The sequence below is a fragment of the Monodelphis domestica genome, chromosome 8 (assembly GCF_027887165.1).
Source record: "Monodelphis domestica isolate mMonDom1 chromosome 8, mMonDom1.pri, whole genome shotgun sequence".
In the NCBI taxonomy this organism is placed as follows: Eukaryota; Metazoa; Chordata; class Mammalia; order Didelphimorphia; family Didelphidae; genus Monodelphis; species Monodelphis domestica.
Genome location: NC_077234.1, coordinates 19500661 through 19524909, shown reverse-complemented (window position 1 = coordinate 19524909; position 24249 = coordinate 19500661). Strand labels below are relative to the sequence as shown.

Here is a 24249-nt window from a genome sequence, read left to right as displayed (position 1 = left end):
ACTTGAGACTCCAATGGTCCGGAGGTAGGGACAGGAGAGCCTGCACCAGGAGTGTGTCAGTAAGCTACCAGAGAACAAACTTTTGCAGCCAATGTTTCCTTTCAACTGTACAGTTAATGAAATAATAACATTAGTGTTACTTGGTGAAAGTTTATCCTATGTGCTAAACACACTTGCCTTGCTAGACAAACATTATGAAAACCCAGAAAGTCATGAAAGTCACAGAGATATAAGGCTACCTAACTGAAGGCTATCTGTAGCTTTGAATCTGTAAAAGAAAGCACTTGAACAGAAGTTACTGCCACAAATTAAGCACAAGATGAATTACAAACAAACAATAAAAACCTGTTTTTTAAACACACTTCTAAGTATGAGGCCCTGTAGAAACCACAGAACAAGGTATATCCACATCATTGATTGAGGTTGCTAAGTGGCAGCATAGCACAGAAGAGAGTGGTGCTAGAGGTCAGGAAGGCCTGAGTTCAAATTCAGCCTCAGGCGCTTATCTGGGGGTTCCTGCAACTCTGTCTCTGTCAGTTTTTCTTATCTGTAAAATACAGATAAGAATTTCACCTACCTCCCAGGGTTGTTAAGGATTAAATTAATAATAACTGTAAAAAGATTAGGATGGTGCCTAGGAGGAGCTATGTAAATAGCAGCAATTCTTCTCCATCATTTTACCCATGGCCCTATCTTTTATGAATATATGCAGTAGTATTTAATTGGTTAAAAAAAAAAACTTTTTCAGACATTAGAAAGTAACAAGGATTTCCTCTTTCATATTTTAAGCCAATGATGTAAGTAAAACCTTAATGACTCACAAAAGAAAGTCTAGAATCCAATTAGTTCTAACTCTGCCTCATGAGCAAATAATGGGACTGACTGTGTGACCCTCATTTTCCTGATTTGTAAAATGGGGACAATACTGGCACTAACTGACAGAGCCACTGTAAAGTACTGTTTCTGTTGTTTAGGATAATCATTGTTACTACTTAACAACCTAATTGTCACTGGACTTGAAATGCAGAGACTGACCCAGGGAAATGTCAGAGGCAAATGCCCAGAGACACCTAACAGAGAGAGATCCATGGCAACACACACAGTATTTAAAAAGCAAAAGGGAGAGATTCAGAGATACCTGGAAAGGTGTGTAAACAGATGCAGAGGGAAGGGAGAAGAACCAGGAAAACCACGGGGCTACCCAGTGAAAAGTAGAACTGTATAGGGCAAGAACTCCAATCAATGCCCTGGGTCATATGCAGGCAGTGGATGCCCATCCCTGGATTACTGGGCTTCACTTAACAGTGTTCATCTGCTGACTTTGTGGGGTGAGGAAGAGTTCTGAGAGAAGAATATGGAAGATGTTGAGTACAGGGGTTATGATAGGGATGCAAAAAATATGAAGGGAAAAAGAAGAGTCAATGAGACATTAAAAAATGTACTGAAAAGAACCAAAGGAAATGCTGGAGTGACACAAACGAGCAGGGCAAAGGATTGGTACTATCATGTTAAATGTTTGTACTTAAAAAACACCAATAGGTATGTAAAGAGAACCCTGGTTTCAACTATGATTCTATTTTTCTGTTATTCTCATGCAGAAATGCTCCTGTCTGTTAAGTTCTCAACAACAACAAAAACATTTAAATTAAAAAACAAAACAAAAGCAGGACTAGGAAGAAGGAAGGGGAAAAAACCCATCAAGAAAGCTTCCCTTATGACTAACATGTACATAAAAAATAGTGCGTGACTGTATACATGGCCAAGGCAACAAACAAAAATTTTAAACATTTTTCTTTTGAAAAAATAATAATAAAGAAAGACTTTGCTATACCCTATGTCTAATAAAGATCCTTGGACAATTTTGCTTTTAATCACTGGCAACATGTCATCATGCCATCATGCCATCATGTCATCATTGATGAAATTCCCAACCTAGCTCTAGTGCCCTCTGAAGACTTCTTAACTCTGAAGGAGGAGGGAGACAAGCTGCTGTAGCAGATCAACTGTTTAGTCCACACTTTCCTTCTCTTCCTTCTCCCTCTTTATGTCTTTATTCTCCGTGTCCTCTGCCCCCATCATCACACTATATTTGCCAGGGTACAGAGACAACCCTCTGTATAGAGACCACTGCCACCACATCTAAAAGGCTTTGATTCTAACATGATAGCCTGGCAAAAACACTGAAGAATACCAAGAAGAAACTAGGGGACACAACGCATCTACTAGGTATGCATACTGGCCCAATCTAATCTTTAATAGATGCACATAAGGTCTGGTAGGACTGTGAAGTTGTGGTGGCCAAACCTTTCTCTCCCTGACTCAGTGAAAAGAACTAGGTAATTACCACTAGGTCATTTCATTGTTTTCAATGAGAAGCATCTAGTGGAAGTAGAAATGTGGAGCACTAGGACTAAATAAAGAGGCATCCTTCCACAGTGGCTGTCTCTCTTCATCCAAAAGAACAGAAATATTCTGGAATGCCATAATAAGATAATTTCCAGTGAGGGAAACATGGCAAATAAATGTGCATGTTTGTGATACTCTCAAGGATACCCATTATTATGAGCTACCTAGGACACAGAAATTGTGAAGATTATTGGGTTACTTTGTGACCACTAGATAGAAACATCTTTCATATAAATGTAGCATGTATTTTTAACAGTACAATCATGTTGCAGCATAGAGTGTAGAACTGAGAACACTGAATTTAGACAAATGGACCAAAAATAAATTTCTAGAATAGATATTAATTTCCCCCCAATCTTTCCAAGTCAAGAATTTCATTCTTATATGAATTGACTGCAAAATGCAAAACCTGACCCCTATGATAAAACTATTTTTAATTTGTAGATAATCTTATACAGTAACCTTCTATTCCATGTATTCATTAATTTAAAATTTCTATAACTGAGGTATTCATTAACATCACTCAAAACAATCTAAATAAGAAAAAAAGGTAAAAATTCTTTCAAAGCATCAGTGATTAAAACTGTATAACTCTATTGGAGTGAATGTTTCTTGAGAAAAATAAAAGGAAACAAAACCTAATATTTTGTTTTCAGAAAAAAATGAAAACAATTTGTCAAAGTAAACTTTATTCAAGTTCACCGACACTGATGCTAAATAGAAAAATAAAAAGTTTGTATTTCAAGCACTAAAAAAAAAAAATAACCACAAAGCTGAACCACTATTGTATTTCACCAAAGGTGAAATTTGGGGGCAAAGAAGTATTAACTCAATGTTATCAGTGGTAAAGCTGCCCTAAAGAGAGATTAATAAACTACTCCTTGCATAGTTGTTATTCAGTAACTATTCACTAATTAACTTAGAAGGTAAGACTAGACTCTAGTAAAGAAACAAATACTAAGTAGTTACTTGACAGTTTGTCTTCTAAAACAATCTTTGAGGAATAATAATTTATTAATACATAACTAGGTATTTTATTTGCTTCTAGTTGAGGAGGGAAAAATCCAGTCTCTATCTTTTGCAATTTATGTTGAATTTTCTTGTATTTGCTCAAAAAGCTAAAAAAAAGAGAAAGTATCCTTTTTGTTCTTTAGAGTTTAACTTAGCTTTTCTGCTAAACTGATCAATATTTTTGAAAGGCTTTTAAATAATCATTAGTGACTTCTTAATTCTTTTTTAAAAAATTGCTTGTTGCCACCAGCCCTGGTTCTTCGTATCTTTGTATATTTGGAGGAAGAGGTTGGACACCCTGTTCGCCCCCTCCTCAAAGGGTCGCCCTATTTAACCAGGTTTTTTATTATTAAAGAAAAAAAGAAAACCAAGAATCCAAAATGTAATGAGTGATCCTATTAGTTCCACCAGACTAAAATCATAGAGTCTACGTATGTGGTCTTTTCAGGCACATCTGTCACAAACCATTTTGATACCATAGAGTGCACAAAATATTGACCATTCATTTAGGAGGTAAGACTTGGGAACGTATTCATGATTAGCTTTCTTGAAAAAAAAAGAAAAACCAGATTAAAAAGACATATTTTAGTCCCTTAAAGAATATATTCAAGACATCTGCATTTTTGCATGCAATCCCTGATATAATCCAAACAATAGGGCACTATAAAAAAATGTGAGATTAAGGAAAAATATAAGAAAAAATTATTTTAAGCAAATTGCTCTTCATGGCTGCTAAATATGGCCCAATAATTAAAAGCGATTCATAATTCTATAAATCAGATGTGAAATATGAAATCTTTAAAAAAATAAACAATTCCATGAAAAATGCATTTTTAAATCAATATGATACAAAATTAGATCTATGAAACAGTGCTTCAATTATTTTTAAAAATTGACTTTAGATGTTTATTTTGAAAGTATTATTAGAGAAATTTATAGTTTTTTACAAATATAAGTACTTCAAAAAGGATGAGTTATCTATTTGTACAGGGAAACAGGATTGCCACTTTTACGAAAAGGCTCAGTCATAACTTATAAAATGTTAAGCCTCTAAATTATCTGATTTTAAGAAATGCCAATATCCATAACTTTCCAACTCTTCATTATGTCTTGAATTAATAAACTGCTTGCACTCATTTTAAATGCTATCAAAAACAAAAGTGTACAAGTATATTTGACATATCAACAAGATCACAAACACTATGCACTTGTCAATCTTTCACAATGAAGTCTGGGAAAGAAATCACAGACACCCAAGTGGTTTGGCAACTGTAAGTGACAGAAGCCCTGCTAAATCCTCTGTTTACACTGGGGATTAGCCAAGTAGATTGAGAGTAGCAAACTGAGCTGTCCATGGTCAAGGGAACCTGCTCCCTGTCAGCCCGCAGGGCACAGAGACAAAGCATGGTCCTGGTAGGAAGTGACCCATAAACGTATTCCTACCCAGGATTTATACAAAGCCAGTCTGCCTCATAGAAACTCCATATGACCATTAACTGGCCTGCAAGGCCTGCCAGGAGGCCTAATTACAGGTCTACAGAGCCCAATAACAAAAGCTGAAGAGCTTTAGCTGAGGGATGATCTGCTTTATACTGACTTGAGAGAGTCCATATAGAGTGACAAAAAGAAAGAGGTTTAGCTTTAAAATTCTCCCCAGAGATTCAGCATTGTAACTAAGTCTGGAAAGCCCACATGCAACATACTTCAGATAGGCTTAAACATACCACCCTCTCAAAATTAACATTCAACTACTGCCTGCTTAACATCTGCTCAAACATGGCAAGTTGCTGTGATATTGTTAAGACTCCCGGTGAAAGCTTTCTTCTAGCTAAAAATGAGGAGAGAGAAGCCATAGTCACTCAAATATAAATCTACGACTGATGAGAAAACTATTGAGTGAGTTTTCATAAAACTGAGATGGATTCCCACATAAGAATTCTCTGGAGTTCCTAAACAGCTGCAGTGTCTGTGCTTTTGAATTTTATTAATAGAAGGTGACGGTTGAATGAACATTAAGTATTTGATTTGTTATAAAACAAGGTAATTTCCCTCTGGAACGTCTGGAAGGCCAACTATTTTAAACTCAATGGAAAAATTAATTTTAAACAACTGGAAATGTATACACTTCTATAATTCATTCCTCTTTAAAAATACAATTCCTGACATGTTGGCAATGTTCTCTATATTATTCATTTTTTTAAATGGTTTAATGTAGTTTAATTAGGTTTCCTATAGCTCTCCTCTTTAGTTCTGAAATTAGATTGGGCTCTGGCCTCTTATATATATATATATATATATACACACACACACACACACATATATATACATATATACATATATATGTACATACATACACATATGTGTATATATATTTATCCTTTATATGTACATATATATTATGTATCCTTTATATATAAATATATATCTTTTATATATATATTATATATATATTTTATATATATTTAAATATATATCTTTTTACTTTATCCTTTATATATATGTGTATGTATAAGAATTTCATACTTTTCAAAATGCAAAGTTTGAAGATTATTTTTGAATATAGAGAATAAATGAATTTTCTACCACAAATGAGTTGGTATAGAAGTTTGTCCTATTGTATAAGCAACTGTATTATTCAGGAATCAGAGATGAACTGATTAGAATCTAAAAGGAGCATAGGTCTACCAGCATCAGGTTGCCCAAATCCTCATACTACTCTAGAAAAACCCTGCATTTGCAGTAACCCAAATAATGATCAAGAAAGCAATTGAAAAACTACAGTTAAATGCCTTTTTCTATCCCAGAATAGCACAAAAACTCAGCCCATAGCCAATGGGCAATAGAAACAGGAGATGTCAGCAAAGAAAAAGTCAGTGAAGGCGAACAAGGCCTCAGTCCCCTACACTGACTAGAGAGATAGGTATAGTCCACAGGATTCTCTTTTCAGAGGCAGCCAGAGTAGAAGGTTCTCCTGAAATAGCCACAGGGTGATTACAGACTCAGCGGGTCCTTTTGGAATTTCCAAGGAACACAAGTAACCACTACCAGTGTAGGATACCCCAAGACTCAGATATCATTTTTAAAAATGGTTTATATATTTTCATCAGGTTTCCCATGTCCTGAGATAACATGGGGAGGGTGGAAAGAGGTCTAGAAGACCCAGTCACAAAGATTCAGGTAAGCCTGGGAAGAGGAAGTTAGCATAGGAACCTGGAGATCCGGGATGAGATGGAGTATAGATAACCAGACCACTCAAAAGGGCAGGAAGGGACGGGAAACAAAGCTAGAGAAATAAAATAAGTAAATTTAAAAGATATAAACTAGTATCCAAAATTATTGTAACTTTATAGGTCTCCTAAAAGGGATTAATTCTGTGAAAACTCTAGACATTCAGAGGAAAAGATAGATTTCCTCAAGGACATTGAAAATACTGAGAAAAAAATGAAGCTAAAAAACAAAAATGGCTAGAGTGTAGAAGATTAAACAGGAGACTCTGGAAAGCCAAAGGGAAAAAAAAAACCAAAACTGTAGACAATGGGAAGCAAAACCAGTCAGATGACTATCTGAGCCCACGGATTGGGGTATTTCCTATCCATTTCTTTTTGTACATGTTCTTCCAAAACTCCTCTGCTGGCAGTGTTTCTGCCTTGTTAAGGGCCTTCACCTGGACAATAAAACTTGAAGACCAGGAGCATACATGCTGTCCATCTGTTATCCCTCATTTCACTATCTTACTAATCCATTTCCTTCTCCAAATGCTTTTTTTGTTGTTGTTGTTAATATCTTTTACAGTGATGAATACAGGAAAAAGAAGATATGATTTATCAGCAGTTTATATGAAAAAGATCTTGAGAGTTTCAAATAAACATAAGCCAAAAATGGGATGGATATTTAAAAAGTTAATGAAATCTTAAGCAGTATTAACACATCTCCCTAATATCAGTCTGTTTGTCTGGGCCACTGCCAGCGTCAGACTCTCCTGCTGCTATGTACTTCCTGTTGTCAGGGAAATGTATTGGGCAACTTCCTGCTGAACCTCTATGATGTTCCCAGTCGTGTCTCCCTTTCTTGGTTTTGCCAGATGCTGAACCCTGACACAGATGCATTTCTTGTTCTGATGACTCTTTCTAACTTCTAGGAGCTGGCAACCCCAGTCTGCCCAGATCCTGGTTCATCTGGTAGAATATGAAAGGCCCAGTTGGTGGTTCTGAAGCCCTGTTACAACCTACTTGTCATTAGTGGCCAGGTTGCCTTGAAAGATCATCTGATGTAGGAAGAAGCCAGTGTTCTTCACACTGATATGGTATCCTCTATGGCCCTCCCACTGCAGTGTATTGTAGGAAGGTCCCTTTCATCAGCACTTGCTCATCTCTTCACACTCCCATGAATCCACAGCTTCAGTTGCTGGGCCTTACCGCCCCCCCCCCCCCATCCCCAACTTTCTCGCCAAGATGCCACGACTAGCTCAGAACAGCTGATGATGTCACCACGAGACTGTTTTTTTCCTACCCACCTTTAATCAGCACAATTCTAGGCTGCCCAATTACTCACTAGGGGTCCAAGTCCTACAAAGAACCGGAGTTCAGGGCAGTAGGGAACTCTTGATCAATTAAAGCCTACCAGTGCAGTTCAGCAACTATTCTCCAGTTGACAGTTTTAGAAGAGAGTCTAGAGACTTACCAGAGGCAATTCTCAAGGTGCTCAGGCTTACATGGGCAGAACGTACCACTGGGGGCTTCTAGAAGCGAAGGTCTGCTTGATGTACCACAAGCCTCTCATCTTGTAGTATCCAAGTAGTTATTTTTACAACCATAAATACAAGATATTCTGTTGGTGGTCATGACTAAGCTGCTGCCCAAGTCCAACTGTCGATGCTCCTTAGATCCACGTACTCACTGAGACACAGCCAGGGTAAAGGAAGGTGCCGATGAGCTGGGAACCTAGAAAGCTGTCAGCCTGCACTGCTTTCCTGCCTCTGGCACTGATATTTCCAGGCACTGCAGAATCACCTTGCTCATAAAGCTGCAAGAAGCCTTTGAGTGAGACTTGAATGTGGCTTCTTTCTTTCGTGAGAAGTTAGGCCTAAGTCACCTACAAGTTTGGCTTCTGATCATGCTATTTAGAATTAACTGGCTTCACTGGAAGTCTTGTGCCTTGAAGCTTGGGGAGAAGCACAAGCTCCTCCAGTGAAGCTTTCAGAACAGAGTGGGAATGAGCTTCAAGCTGCCACATGCTCCCTGACTCTCCCTCAGCCTCGGTGTCTGAACTGAGCCTCAACTTTTGCCTCATGCCGCTCATCTGATCTCTCCAAGCCTTAGTCCTTTCTTCACTGTTTGCTTAGCCTAAGACTTGGTGTTCATCTTTTGGAAGTGTCAGAGAATCAAGACGGGGAGCTTCTGGATGGCAAGGATGGTGTGTTCAGGTGTCTCCCCCAGGGCTCAGGCAGCTTAATAAAGCTCCTGGAGGGGCAGCTAGGGGGTCTCACAGGATAGACAGCCAGGCTTGGGGATGGGAAATCCTGGGTTCAAATTTGGCCTCAGACGTTTCCTAGCTGAGTGACCCTGGGCAGGTCACTTAACCTCCATTGCCTAGCCCTTACTGCTCTTCTGCCTTAGGAACAATTCTCAGGGTTAATTCTGTGATGGAAGGTAATCGAGTTAAAAAAAAAAAAGGAATCTGCTGAACATGTAGATCTTCTTTCATATGTTTATTTCACTTTGTGAGTTTGCCCTAACTCAGAATGGTACAAACTCTGGCACAATGATGGCTTTTGACAGCCCCTTCCTAAAACTAGAGCAGGCAAAGCAAAAAGTGAGGGCAGTCTGTCCTCAGTGCAGGGGAGCAAGGGACAGGCCTTCCTATGGGGTGGTAAAATGAGAGGCACTTTTAAATGAGATCATTACTTTTAGAGGCAGCAAAATCTGTGGTCTGTGGCACCCTGGTATTATTTATTTGGGGACAAAATAAGTTGCCAGTGCAACATTGAAATGCCAGGAGAGACAGCAAGTCTACTGCAAATGGCCCCTAAGAGTGCGCCCATGCAATAGCCCAGTTTATCTCATGTTCCTTCAGAAGGCTATGAGATTCCATTATGCAGGGACATATAAGCATCTTACAAATTAGGCTTTTGCAAATGGAAATTTTACAGATGGGATGGTAAAAACTTTAAAAAAATGTTTCTAGTTATCTCGAAGGTATTGCTTTAAAAGATTTGACACCAGAAATAATAAATAGGTACTTTTGTCACTAAATGTGGAGAGAAGTTATGTTTTAACCCAAAGCATAAAAAAGTCCATAAAGCCACTACTGTTTTTAAAACTCACCCCACTCCCTTCTAACAATGAAAGGGCAAAATCTTCATATTAATAAGAGATACATTTCCTAGCCTAAATATCATTTGGTAATAATCAATGGAAGAACATTTTATACAACATAACATGGTCATTATTCTATAAGACAGTTTATATAATACATATTAAGAAGTAACTCTGCCTAATTAATTGTTGGGCATGTGGTTTGCATTATGTAACAGAACTTCATAATCCAAATGTAGGTTTTAAAAATTAGAATGTTGTGAATATTTTGAATGTCACTCAGATCCACAGGAGGCAGCCTGAAATGATCTATAACACATAGTATTTTTAATATACTTTAAGAATGCTAAATTAAAAAATGAGGAGAGACAGCTGGGTGCAGCACAAACACATTATGCACTTTGAGATCCAGGCTGTCACATCTGCTTTATAATTATGTGCTTCAAAGACATATTAAAAGATAGAGAAAGAAATACATACACTTGAAACTATGACATAATGCTTTTTAGTGTATTGGTGAAAATTATGATTTTGGGGGGACATGTTGAAACAAATATTGTCTTTTGGGATATTAAACACTCAAAAACATTAAAAAAAGAAAATGCCTCGTAAAATTGTATATGAAATATGTGCACAAAGGACGATTAAATTATTTTACTTTTGTTACCTCGCACTATATATGCATACACATACATACATATACATATAACACATATTTGGGGGCAAAATTTATTATTGCAACACTGGAAAAACTCACATTTATCACATACTAATAAATAGATATCAAGTAGGACAAGACTTAATAAAAATGAGAGTGATTACTAGCAGTAATATTTCTGGGGAGTTTGTCAATTTTTATCACGAGTTAATAATTATAAGTTATTTTTAAATAGTGCTACAGTAAACTAGCAAAGACAGGCGGTATTTATACCTCATGAAATAGTGTTCCTTAAAAGACCATATCAGAGTAAGGCTCATACACCATTCATACTTTAATTATACTTATTGATTCGCTAGTCAATGTATTAATCATATTAAGTTTCCCTAAATACATATGGCTTGCTCAGAATAAAGTAACAGTTAAAAGGGTACAAGGTAAGATGGTCTTCACAGAGATGAGAAAGGTAAGAAGCTTACTGCCTCTGTCAATATTGAGTATATGAAAGCAAAGTGAGTGTGTCATACTGCTGGAAGACAAGACAAAACTTCTATTCAACAGGAGAAAGCAATGAACATTCCCTATTTTGAAATATGGCAGAAGTTAAGTAGCTTGTGCATAGTCCCCGTAGGAAACTGGAAATTGAAATGTTTCCTTTTTTTGATGTACTTATTCTGCCTTAACCTAGCTGCTAAAATCTAGTCTTGTATTTCCACCTGCCTTTCAGACATCTTGATTTGGATGTCCCAGACACCTTCAATACAACAGGCTCAAAACTGAAATCAGCATCTTTCCCCTAAAACCTTCCTTCCTTCCTAACTTCCACTGTTACCTATCCATGGTATCACCATCCTTCCAGTCATTCAGGCTGACCACCTAGGTTTCATCTTGACTCCAAACTCTCAACTCCTGAATCTCACCTCTGTTGTTGAAATCTGCTCCTTTTCCCTGTGTAACATGTCTGACATACGTGTCTTTATCCTGACGCTACCACCATTCTGGTGCAAATCCTCATGCCTCATGCTTAGACTTCTGCAATAGCCTGCAGGTTGCTCTGCCCACCATGAGTCTCTTCCAATCTAATACTCCATTTAGATGTCAAATGATTTTCCTAAAATGGAAGTTTGGCTGTGTCACGTCCCTACTCATCTCAAGGATTAAATACAGAAGACTGTACAGGGTTAAAAGGTCTCCACAACCCACTCATCCCCACAGTCTTCTTACATCTTACCCTGCCCCCTCCTGCTCCTCCTTCCATATTCTCTGCGAACTAGTGATAGTGGCCTCCTTGATGTGCCCCAAATAAGACCCTCCATCTCCAGACTCTGGGCATTTTCCTGGCTGACTTTCATGCTTGGAATGCTCTCCATCCTGGTTTCTACTTTCTGCCTTCCCCTTCTTTCTTCAAATCTCACCTTCTATAGGGAGCCTTTCCTGATATCCCTTAGTTCTAGTGCCTGCTTTCTGCTGATCATTTCCAATTTATCTGATAAATAGTTTTGTTTATTCAGAGTTGTGTAAATGTTGTCTCCTCCATTAAACTGTGAGCTCCTTGAGAGCAGGGCCTGTCCAATGCTTTCTTTCTATCTTCACACTCAGGACCATAGCCTCTAGTACATGGTATCTGATACAAAGAAATTTAATCAATTTTTACTGACTGACTAGATCAGAACGTGTACCATATCATTGTAGGTCTCACAGAAACAGGAAAAGATTCAAAAGAAATATTTTTTCCTTAGCTATCCTTCCCTCATTTTTCTCCAAAGGAGAGAAAAGTTTTAATGAAATTAGAATTCAGCAAAAAAAAGCAGGATGTTTTTAGATAGAACAAATTAGTTTTTAAAAACAAAAGGAAAGAATATGACTTGGGGGGAACTGTACCTCAACAAGAAAAACTTGAACAGAACATGTGATTTTTGCTCAATAAAGATAATTATCAATACTTACCAGCAGCTTCAAGGACCAGTTGTAGTCTAGCTTTGGCTTGTTCAGCAGGTGGCTGTGAAACAAAGCAGAAAAACAATTACTCAGCAGTAATAACATAGACTCAGCTTTCTGTCTGAGTATCAGAAATCTCCAGGAGTTTCACTTATTATCAATCCTTTAATCCACTTGCCTACCTCTGAAAGTATATTACTCTATCTCTATCAACTTTTTTCACTTAAGCATTTAAATGGAACTCTACCTTTAATCTTTACCAATATGTTTTATTTGTTATTGAAAAATCTCTTGCTCTTTTATTATCATCAACTCAGGGTTGTAGTATTTAGGAAGGCTTAACATATTTAAAAAATCAATATATATTTCAATGAGACAGGATGAAGATGTAACAATATGCTTGTAGTGCCTTTTATTGTGTGAAGTTTTAAAATCTGTTGAAACAAGTTAAGATAGTGTCTGAAAATGCAAAAAGTCAAATAAATGTGTCAAGACAAATTTAATAAATTTTGGCATTCTCTAAAATGTGTTTGGCTGAGAAGGGTGGAGAGAAGAAATCAGAAGTTATGTCCTTTGTATTCACTGACAAATGGCCATTATCCACAATTCTATCTTTTCTCTAACACTAAAAAGGATGCAGCAGTGTTCAGTCCAGTATTGATAATATAGTGTACAAAATAAAACATGGAATTATGTAATAGAGAATGAGAAAAAGCTCAGAACTAAAATTTCAATTTAGGGTAAAGAAGAGTTCTTCAAAAAATCTGAATGTTCAATTTTGGGAACAATTTATACTTAAAGTCCCAAAAGATTCTTTCATAATTAATCTATAAACATATCAGCAAAAAATTAAATGTGAAAAAATTTAAAGAATAAAGTAATTACTCACATTGTTGTCATCTGTGACATGTAATCCTTTCATAAAGGTAAACTAATTTTCTTTGCCAATTTGGTTTTTTGTGATTTGTGAAAAAAATAATAGCTTAAAGAGGATCTTAATAATAATAGAGAAACCATCATAAACTAGTGTGATATTTTTATCATATGCTGACTATGTATATACTGCTTATGAATTTAACTTTTGATCAATGGCAACTTTTAAATAACCCTAAAGACATGAATTGATTAATATATTTTCTACAGCACTGTAAATACAATGTCTTATAAAAAGAAGTATTTAATACTTGTCAAATGAATAAAGATAGTTTAATTAGATAGCTATTTTAAGATAATTTAGAAATATTACTGTAGTTTACAAATACTATCACTCTGGGGAAAACACAAAGTCAAGACATATGTTGGTGTTGAATGATGCCAGGAACAGAAAGGGATACTCAAATCACCTACTTTTGATTCTATAGATATAAAACAAAATAAACAAATGATTAAATATAAAATTAGTCAAATGTTTTTAAGGAACATCTCAGAAAGGAAAAACATCTTTAAAGTTTTTAACTAAAGCACTAACAATAATGATTCATTATATCTATATGTATATATGTGTGAATATCTACAAATACACAGCATGCATTTGGAGAAAGGAAACGGGCCACAGGCTCTTGATTCTATCCCCTGAAGAAATAATTGATCCTAGTACTTTGCCTATTCTAATTAAATGAAGAGCAAATAAATAAATGTTTTCCATAGCCTCAAACTGTGCCTTTCAAAAATGAATAGGAAATGAAACCACATATACAAAGGTACCATATAGGAGAGTTTCAACAACAATTCTGAAAATTAAGGCTTATCCTTAAACTAAATGTAATGGCTAGAAGAACAGAGAATCATAGATTTTGAGTTAGAAAGGAATTTACAGGTTCTCTAATTCTTCATTTTAAGGTAAGGAAACAGTTTCAGGAAAATATACAACGTGTCAAAAAGTCATATCAGGTATTAGAAAAGGAGAAAAAAGTGCAAATCCATTACAGAGAAACATCATAAAAACATTAAAGAAGATGTACATTCCATTACAATGTGATATTTTTTTGTAATATAAAGATTGAAATATTCTTTATTAGAGAAGATAATCAATATTTGCAAAGTTATAAGAAGTATTATGTGATTAAGTTCAAGTCAATTACTCATAAAAGACCACAGAGAATGTAAAGACAATCCCTTTGATAATATTATATCAAAAGAAGAGTATGACATTTTTTGTATAAACTTAAGTATGCTAACAGTAAAAAGTGATTGCTATATATATTGTGATATTAGTCATCTACTACAGTGGTACGTCTGCTTCATTTTTTCTTTTAAGTTTAGTATTTTAAAAGAGTTATTATATATAGAATAAAATATATCTACTTTCACTATTTTAATTGTTGTTTTTCATTTTCTATATTTCTTTTTTAAAACATGGAGACTTGAAATTCTTTTTATAGTTCCAAATTCTTTCCCACCCTCTCCCAGTGAGAATGAAAAACAAAATCGATTACAAATACGTATAGTCATGCAAAAAAAATTTCTGCATTAGCCATAACTACCCCTCCTCACAAAAAAAAGCAGAAAGAAGAAAAAATGTTTTAATCTGCTGAATACACCAACTGTTTATTTGGAGATGAATATCACATTTTATCATAAACCCTTTGGTTGGTCATTGTGTTGTTAATCAGTTACAAAGCCTTTCAAAGTTGATTATTTTTCCAATATTTCTGTTGCTGTGTAGATTGTTCTCTTAGTTCTGCTTGTTTCACTCTGCATCAGTTCATAAAAGTCTTTCCAGATTTCTCTGAAACCACTACATTCATTATTTCTTACAGCACAATAATATTTCATCACATTCCTTTGTTCAGCCATTCTTCTATTTATAGGCATCCCTTCAGTTTCCTTACCTTTAGTTTAAAATACAATAAAATGTTTGGAGAGGAAAAAAGTTCTAGAACACTCTCAACATTCCCCAAATGACTAATAATACAAATGATAAAAATAAATAAATGGTTAATAATAATCATATAATATTTTTTTAATGATTTTGAGTTCTCACCTCAAAACAAAAGGCTTCCAGCAATAACCTCTTCCAACTCAAAAAATTATGATTTTATAATCTTTAAGCCATTGGATATGGTTTAAGGACAAACTTTAATTTTCAGGGTTTTTGCTGGAATATTCCTATATTTTCCTTGTGTGTGTTTGGTTTCATTTCCTCATTTATATTTGTAAGGTAACCTTGTAATATTAAAAAAAACTTTATTAATGAGCTTACTTACAATGGCAGGCATGGTGCTAAGTACTAGGGACAGAAAGAAAAAGCAAATTTAATCCCTGACATATTCTAATAGGGAAGAAAATATATGCCTAAATCATTACATACTAGATAAAAAGAGGGAAAGAACAGACACGAGTAGATTATTTGCTTTGTAATCACTTTAATCAAAAGAAACACAAACTAAACAAACATAGCAAAAAGGAAAGGCAACAGTAATAAATTATGCCCAAAAAAAGGTTAAAAAAAAAACAGGAAGAGAAAGGTACAAAAGTCTTATGCAACAAAGGGAGGTATAGTAGAGAAGCAAATCAAGAAAAATCTGTGAACTGAGGAAAACAAGAAGGAGCATGGTTATAGAGTTGTGGTAGTATAACAAGCAATTTTTCATTTTCTGACTCCAAGAGTCACATATTTAAGATCACCTAGAATTGGACAATACAGGACAGAGCTGCTAGATTCCTGCTCTTGTGCCTTGGTATGGGTCTATGAATTTCTTTTTTCTTGGCACACAGTCTTTTTTGGGTGTTGGTATGCTACCTGTGGGGCTCAATACCCTAGGCCAGATCCCATCTCTAGTGTCTACAGACCTCTCTGAATAAATCTCTATGATGACCTCAGCTTGCAAAAATAATTCCTTGGGCTTTTTCCTGGATTTTCCCATCAGGCTTTGGCCAGGTACAGTTTCTATATCTGTGTTTGGAGGTGTTGAAGTGATGCAGGGCACAGTATAATGCTTCCTGCTATTCTATCATCTTGGTTCTGTCTCTCTAACAGTGTCTTTCTTAAAACATGGGGTCCAGAATTGAACACAATACTTTAAATGATCGTTGATGGTAGCATCTGACCTATTTAAAGAAGTTTCGTTATTGGTATTTGGAATTTTCTGCCATGTGTTTGAAGTCTTCTGAATTTTTTCGCTACCCCTATCACTTCTCACAAGTTATTTTTTACTTCTTTTTTGTTCCATTGGGCTCCATAGTTGACATTTCTATAGCATTTTAAAGATTACAAAGAACTTTACATGTAATAGATTAATGGAGTCTCCCAAAAACACTCTAAGGGAATTAGGTATAATGTATTTTGAATCTAAATAAGCCTTAGATAGGTTGAATGCTTTATCTGTAATCATCTGTTACATGAAATCAGAACTAATTCCATCTATTTTAAATAACCATTAAAAAAAAAGCTTTATTTTTTCGATTATATGTAGAAACATTTTTGACAATTGTTTTCTGATATTTTAGGTTTCAGATTTTTTTCTTTCCCTCTCTTCCTGTCCCCCACAACAAGGTGGTAAATAGTTTGATATAGATTATACCAGTGCTTTTATGCAATACATACTCCCAATTGCTCAAATTGTGATAGAAGACACATATATCACACATACAATGAGTAACTAATGAAGGAAATAAAGTGAAATAAATGTGCTTTGATCTTCAATCAGCCTCCAACACTTCCTTCTCTAGCTGTCCTTTGTGGATATCTTAGGATCTTGCTTTCCTGATAATGTCCTTCACAGTATAACAAACATTTTCAAATGATGAGATGGAGGAAAGAAGGAAGAGGAAGAAGAAACGACATGGAAAACAAGTGTAGAAGAGGTGGTATTTCCTTTATTTTTCTTGGTTGGGACATTGACCCTAAGGACTCCATAGGAAGAATTTATACTAAAAAAATATGGTAAAAAGTGTATCTTTGGAATTTTCCCACCTCCCTTTTAATATCCGTTCTTAGCCTGTCCTGCCCCACTCCTCAGGTTCCTAAAATGCCCAATGTCCTCATATTTGTCTGCCCACTAGGCAACCTAGCTGATCCTACTCTACCTGCCACTGGACTCCAGATTATCACTTTGCTCTACATGCCATCTTTACACTATAGATTAAGGAGGCATTTATTGACTAGCCTGTGAACATATGAAACATTTGTAACTTTGTTTTTATGGCAAAGAGCATATCAACATAAATATAGCCAATTTACACATAATTTTGTTTTAAAAACCATATCCTTTAGTGGACATGCTTTATAATAGATAATTTTCCAAGAAACCCTTCCAATATTGAAAAGTTTGTAGTTAAGAGATAATCATTGCTATTTAAAATTTTAGGTCTTTTGTAAATAGGGGCTACCTATAATTCTTTTTTTTTGGAAGTTACCATTTATAATTATGTATACATATATATAAAACATAATATATAACATAATATGTATGATTTGCTATAGATATATAATGAATTTTCATAAACATGCTTACTCGAGAGCAACAAATTTTCACATTATCTATGTCCCAAAATAGTTGGAGGATGGTGTGCTCATATTTATCAACTTGTAACTCATCAAATGTCAAGAATGGAGTCAGAATTTTTTTTAATGTCTGCTTTATTTTGAGGAAAGAACCAGTTTTGTCTTTCTTTGTATTTATAACACCTAGCATGGTGCCTAGCATACAATTAATGCTTAATAAATGGCATCTGACTGACTTTCCTATTGTAGTTGAAGCTACATTATCAACCACAAGAAGAAATGCACAGAGATAATTGTTAGTATGCAACAAGAGAAAGACATGGAACTAAAGAAAAATCAGAAGAGAGGTAGCTGAATTCCAGTTTCTCTGAATAGAAAGGAGATGTTGGGAATATCTGATAAAAAAGGAAAAAAACTCTGAAAGTTATAGTTATAAGTACACGAAAATGACTTTTTCAAAGTTGTTTTGTGTGTTGTGCTTTTGAATAAGACTTAATTCTTCTTGCTTGAATTGCATAAAATAAATTCAAATCATTCACATTTCAGGTAGTAATATTTATATCAAAAAGACAAAGTTTAGATTGTCTCTGAGGTATGATCTGTATTCCTGGAGAAATTCTGGTTATTGATAAAAGGTTAAAGATAATTATGCTAAGGGGTAGACAGTATGATAGATTAATGAATTAATAAGCATTTATTAAATGCCTACCATGTGCCAAGAACTGTGCCAGGTGCTAAGGAAAAATATATAAAGAATGAAACAATTCATTCTCCTTTCACTTCTGGAGACCCTGGATCAATAATTGGCTTAAGTAACAACTAAAAATGAGGCAGGTGGTCAACTACTGGTTCTTTAGTGGACATTAGTCCTAATCACAAAACCACTTCACAATTCATCATAATTGATGGTCTTGTCTTAAGTCCAGAAATAAAAATGCTATAAGTCACATTTAAGAAGTATTGACAGAAACTTGATTTCCAATCTGTATGGTCATTCTTCTTCTTTCATAGCTCTAATGCAATCCTTGAAATGAATATAAATACATATGTATAACACAAAACATTTAGGGCTATTGTAGTAAGTCCTTCTTTAATACTAGTTTTCCTTCTTTCTCCCACATAGCATCCTAAAAAGAGGTTAATTTGTGAAAAATTTAACTAAATATTAATAACTAAGATCAATTATTTATATGCTTATCAAAACATTTAGTCATATTAGCATGTGATAAAGTATAAATGACACAGTGGGCAGGGGTCAAGGGCCAATGTTTGACTTTTTAGATGGGATGAAAATGTAACTCAATTCAGTCTTGACATATAAGGAATTATATGTCACATAAAAAAGAATAGGGAACACACCATTTTATTCAACAAATACAATAAATATTTTTAAAGATTTTACTTCCATACAACATGCAGGGAATAGTAGAAAAATCAGGCAGACACAGGCAGAAAATAGAGAAGAGGTGGAAAGGCAAAGAAAAAGAATTTGTTAAATCACAAAAAGGAAGATGGGATAATAGAGGGAAAGAAGTGTGGCTAGTTAGTAAGCAGTGAGAAAGACAGCAATGAAAAGGAAAGGGATACTTCTTTAAGGTTATTCAGCTTGGGAAGATTCAGCGGATTTCATCAGCTCCTCCCAACAACTCTCTGAGACAGGTAGGCTGGGATTTCGCATCTCCAGGCTTGGTGATTTGTCCAGAGTACTTCAGTTATTCTGTGGCAGAAAACTCAAGTCTAACTAAGTCTATTCAGTTCCATCTAACATTCTCTATCACGCATGTATCAGAGATTAGGCAAAGTGTGAAGACAAAAATTAAAATTATAGGTGACCACAACTTGTTCAGCCATTCCCCAATTAATGGTCAACTCCTCAATTTCCAATTCTTTATCACCACAAAATGAGCTGCTATTAATATTTTTGTTGGTGTAGGTCCTTTCCCTCTTTTTTTTTAAATTACCTACAATTTCTTTGGGATACAGACCTGGTAAAGCTTTTGCTGGGCAAAGGGGTATGCACAGTTTTAGAGCACTTAAGGCAAATTACCAAATTGCTCTCCATAATAGTTGGATCAGTTGACAATTCCATCATCAGTGCTTTAGTGACCCAGTTTTCTGACATCCCCTCCAACATCTGTCATATTAACCAATCTGACAGAAGTGAGGTGGTACCTCAAAGTTTTTTAAATTTGTATTCTTTTAATTTCAATTTCGATTTAGATTTTTTTTTTATATAACTACAGACAGTTTTGATTTCCAACTGAAAACCACCTGGTCATATCCTTTGACCACTTATTATTTGGGGAATGACTCATTCTTATCATTCTGACACAGTTTTCTATATATTTGAAAAATGAGGCCTTTATCTGAGAAACTTGCTTTAAAAGTCTTTGTGCAAAAAATTTTTAAATAATGTAATAAAAAATGATCAATTTTACATCTTGTAATTCTAACTCTTTTCTGGTCACATTCCCTTTTCCATTGACCTGACAGGTAAAATATTCCATGATCCCCGATTTGCATACGGTATCACCTTTTATCTTTAAATCATGTACTAATTTTGACCATATCTTCATATAAAGTGCAAGATGTGGATCTAAACCTAGTTTCTGGTCAAACTGCTTTTCAGTTTTCCCAACAGTTTCTGTCAAATAGTCTTATTCTCAAAGCTTGAAACTTCGAGTTTACCAAATACTAGAATACTATGGTCATTTACTATTATATATTGTGTACTTAATCTAGTCCACTAAACCTTCTCTCTATTTCTAGGCCAGTACCAAATTGTTTTAATGATTACCACTTTGCAATATAGTTTGAGAATTGGCACAAGTTACTTTCTTCACAGTTTTTTTTTCTTTTGATATCCTTGACCTTCCAGGTGAATTATGATTTTTTTCTAGTTCTATAAAATAACTACTTGGCAGTATGATTAGTATTGAACTGAATATGTAAGTTAATTTAGGTAGAATTGTCATTCTTATGCTGACTAGTCTTGACTGCGGGTAATTAATGTTTTTCTAATTGTGTTCATATAATTCCTATATTTGTCTTGGAATACTTCCAAGTATTTTATATTGTCTATGGTTATTTTAAAAGGAATTTCTCTATCTCTTAGGGCTGAACTTTGTTATTTTATAGAAATGCTGTTTATTTATGTGGATCTATTTTTTATCCTGTAACTTTGCTAAAGTTATTAATTATTTCTAATAGTTTTTAATTTGATTCTCTAGTATTATCTAAGCATACTATCATATTATCTCCAAAGAGTGGTATTTTCTCATTGTCCATTCTAATTCCTTCAATGTCTTTGTCTTGTCTTACTGCTATACCTAGAATTATTAGTACAATATTGAATAATTGTGGTGATAATGGGCATCTTTGCTTCATCCTTGATCTGACTGGGAAGGCTTCTAGCTTATCCCCAGTATGGAAAAGACTGATGGTTTTAGATAGATACTACTCATCATTTTAACAAAAGATCCATTTGTTCCTGTTTACTAACCTGAAACTTTTTGAGGAAGGGATTGACTGAATGATTTTCAGAACTATAGCTCACAAGTTCCTACCTTTAATAGTCAGCTAGAAGTTAACAGTAGATCAAAGCAAGAGTGTTTAATAAAATGACATAAGAAGAACAGTACCTACAAAACAGTTACTCGCATAACTGGGACACACTCTTCCACAGATACATACAGCATCAGTGTGAAGAGTACACACAAACTTACAAGGTACAAATACAGAAGCATACCCTAGGAGAAAAATCTGATTAAGGGAATTCATGTCTCAATTACTTTTGAGTACTCTAAGACCTCAATATAATTATTCTCCTCTTTGATCCATAGTTAGCTCTCTTCTCTGCCAGAGGCACATACCTCAAAGTTGCTTCTTGCCCTTTATTCTTTGGGGACTTTGTGTGGCTTTCAGTGTTCCCTGATGAATGATGTCTCCTACTGGACAAGTAAATCTCTGATAGCATTCTAGAGATCACCTGTACAAAAACAGGTGGCAGGCTGGATTTGAACCCTGTACAAGTTTGCCAACGCTTGCCTTAAATAAACAAGTGATTATTACATAAATTATCAAAAGCTCTTAAGCATTAGAGTGATTGTACCAACAGTCACTTATATCAAGAATGTATACTCTATGAACACCAAAATTAGTGCTTTAGTGTTCATAGATTAAATATTAAAACCTTAGGAAAGGTCCCAAATTTCTACCAACAGCCCTTTAACTGAAATTGCAAATTTATTACATCTTAAGATCCATTAGTTTTAATTTCCCTGTAAAACTAGAAAATTATAAATGAGAAGCAAATAATTAACTCCTTTCTCACATACAACTATAAATTGTCTCACGGGACAGAGTCAGTCAGAACCCTTAGTGAAGGTATTATGGTGTGGCCAAATGGTTAGCTGTTCCAAGCTTTCACATCTGGATAGGACTATCCAGTTGAACTCTCATCTTATTAATAAGAATGCTGAGGCTTAGAAGTGTTGACCTGCCATTGTTAGATAGTAAGGAAGCAGGAGGTAGCCAGAGCTGGGATAATCTAGTCTACTTCCTAATCAAATTGCTCTTCTGAAAATCTCCCTCTTTTTCCATTAAGATAGGCTGTTTATAGTGTCCTAATTGAGGTGACTACAATTAAAGTTCTTGTCAATAGATAATAAATGTAATTTTAGAATTTGGTAACAACGACTACATATTTAAGTTTATTGAGGGCCTACTTACTGAGATGTCTACTTAATTATGTCTTTTGGAGCATTTTTAATGGAAATATTTGCTACACAGTAATAAATTATAATCACCCCTCTAGAAAAGTTAAGAGAATATGGAATACCAATTTAAGTAAGATTTAAAGGAAAAAGTTCTTAGGTATTTTATAATGCCAACATCGTACTGATTAAATACTAAAATACTTCAGGGACTACTCAATGAGATAGGAAGTTATTCAGAATTTTTGGTCTAATAATTCAAGAAGAAAAAAACAAACAGATTAAAAATGTTTGTTTCCTGGACTATTACTTAAAAATGGATAGGAAATCCACTTTGCTGGGCCATCAGTAAATAACTCATGCTTAGGCACTTCATTAGGGAAATAAGCTGGGTCAAAAGTAGAATAGGATGAAGGCTAATTAACGATAAAGGCTAACTTACACTTGGGAAATTCTGCATACTTTCAGTTATCTCAATAATCAGCCCCTAACACACAAGTTCCTCTTCATTCTGATGGTTTTTTAGTGTTATTAGATGGCTGTAAATCAAACGAACACAATGAGTTCTAGAAAATCAAAAATAACAATGAAAAAAAATAACAGAGGGTAGGGGTAGTTCAGTGGATTGAGTGCCAAGCCTGGAGATGGGAGGTCTTGGGTTCAAATCTAACCTCAGACACTTCCTAGTTGTGTGACCCTGGGCAAATCACTTGACCCCCATTGCCTAGCCCTGACCACTCTTCTGCCTTGGAACCAATTCTATGATGGAGGGGAAGGGTTAAAATAATAATAATAATGATAATGATAATAATAATACCTTGCAGCAGTACATCATCTATTGGGACTTGTTCTGCCAGATGCACAAGAACTAAGTAAAATGGTGATAAGAATGGGGACTGGACCTGAGGTTTCAATCGTGGAGGAACTCAATTAAAGTCTAGGAAGCAGCAGGGCAGGTGGGTGCTGTGCTGAACAAGGGCAAGACATGACTTGGAGCACTGAACAGGGATGTGTTCCAAGCATAACTTGAACCCGGGTCTTCCTGCCCCAAAAGTCAACTCTCTTTACAAATGATGTCAGTGGGGAGGTAGAAGTTAGAAACAGCATCTGGAAGTCCCGATACCCAATGACCCCCCACCGCCCCCCCAGAAGATGGGGGTACGTGTGTCAAACCGTCCTTTGGCAGTCAGCAGGCCGATGAGGACACGGACCTCTTCTCAGAATCATGATTTTAAATGCATAAAATAGGCGGGACCACAAAATAAATCAATTATACTAAAACAGCTCCCCAAGGGGAAAGTGCCATTTTGGAGCCCCTGAAAGCTCTGCTGAGAGCTCTTGTGGGGGAGGGGACGGCGAGATGGGAAACGTGTCAGTAACCCGGGGAAACCATCCGGGTATTTCACCTCCTCCAGCGCCTCAGCTCCTCCAATGGCGCCTCTTTTGTGTCAGGGCAGCGCCAAGGAGCGCAGAGCAAGCAGTGCACAGCCCACGTGCAGGTGGCATTTAAATGTCGGAACTGTTACCACCTTCATCACCAATACTGCTTTAGTATCTGGAGCAGCTGAGAAGCCTTCCGCCTCTGTCGGGGAATCAGCCTTTTCCTCATCCAAACAGCCCACTTCACCGAAGAGCCAAAGAAGTGGCTCAGCTTGAGCGCAAACTGCTGAGCCGCAGCTGGGTCCTGGGAGGGAAGATGGCTTCTCTCCCGAAGCAGGGCGGGGCTCTTCCCTCCGGGTCCTCTGCGCCTGCTCACTCCAC

General features: G+C 35.7%; 1 protein-coding gene across 7 annotated transcripts in view; it reads right to left on the bottom strand.

Moving 5' to 3' along the window:
- The window catches only part of RSRC1 (arginine and serine rich coiled-coil 1), a 422496-nt gene that overhangs the window by 153086 nt on the left and 245161 nt on the right, over window positions 1-24249 (bottom strand). For all 7 annotated transcript variants that reach the window (XM_056807600.1, XM_056807599.1, XM_056807601.1 and 4 more), the window contains one exon: window positions 12337-12388. In XM_056807600.1, coding sequence (XP_056663578.1) covers window positions 12337-12388 — 52 coding nt within the window. The remainder of the gene's footprint in view (window positions 1-12336; window positions 12389-24249) is intronic.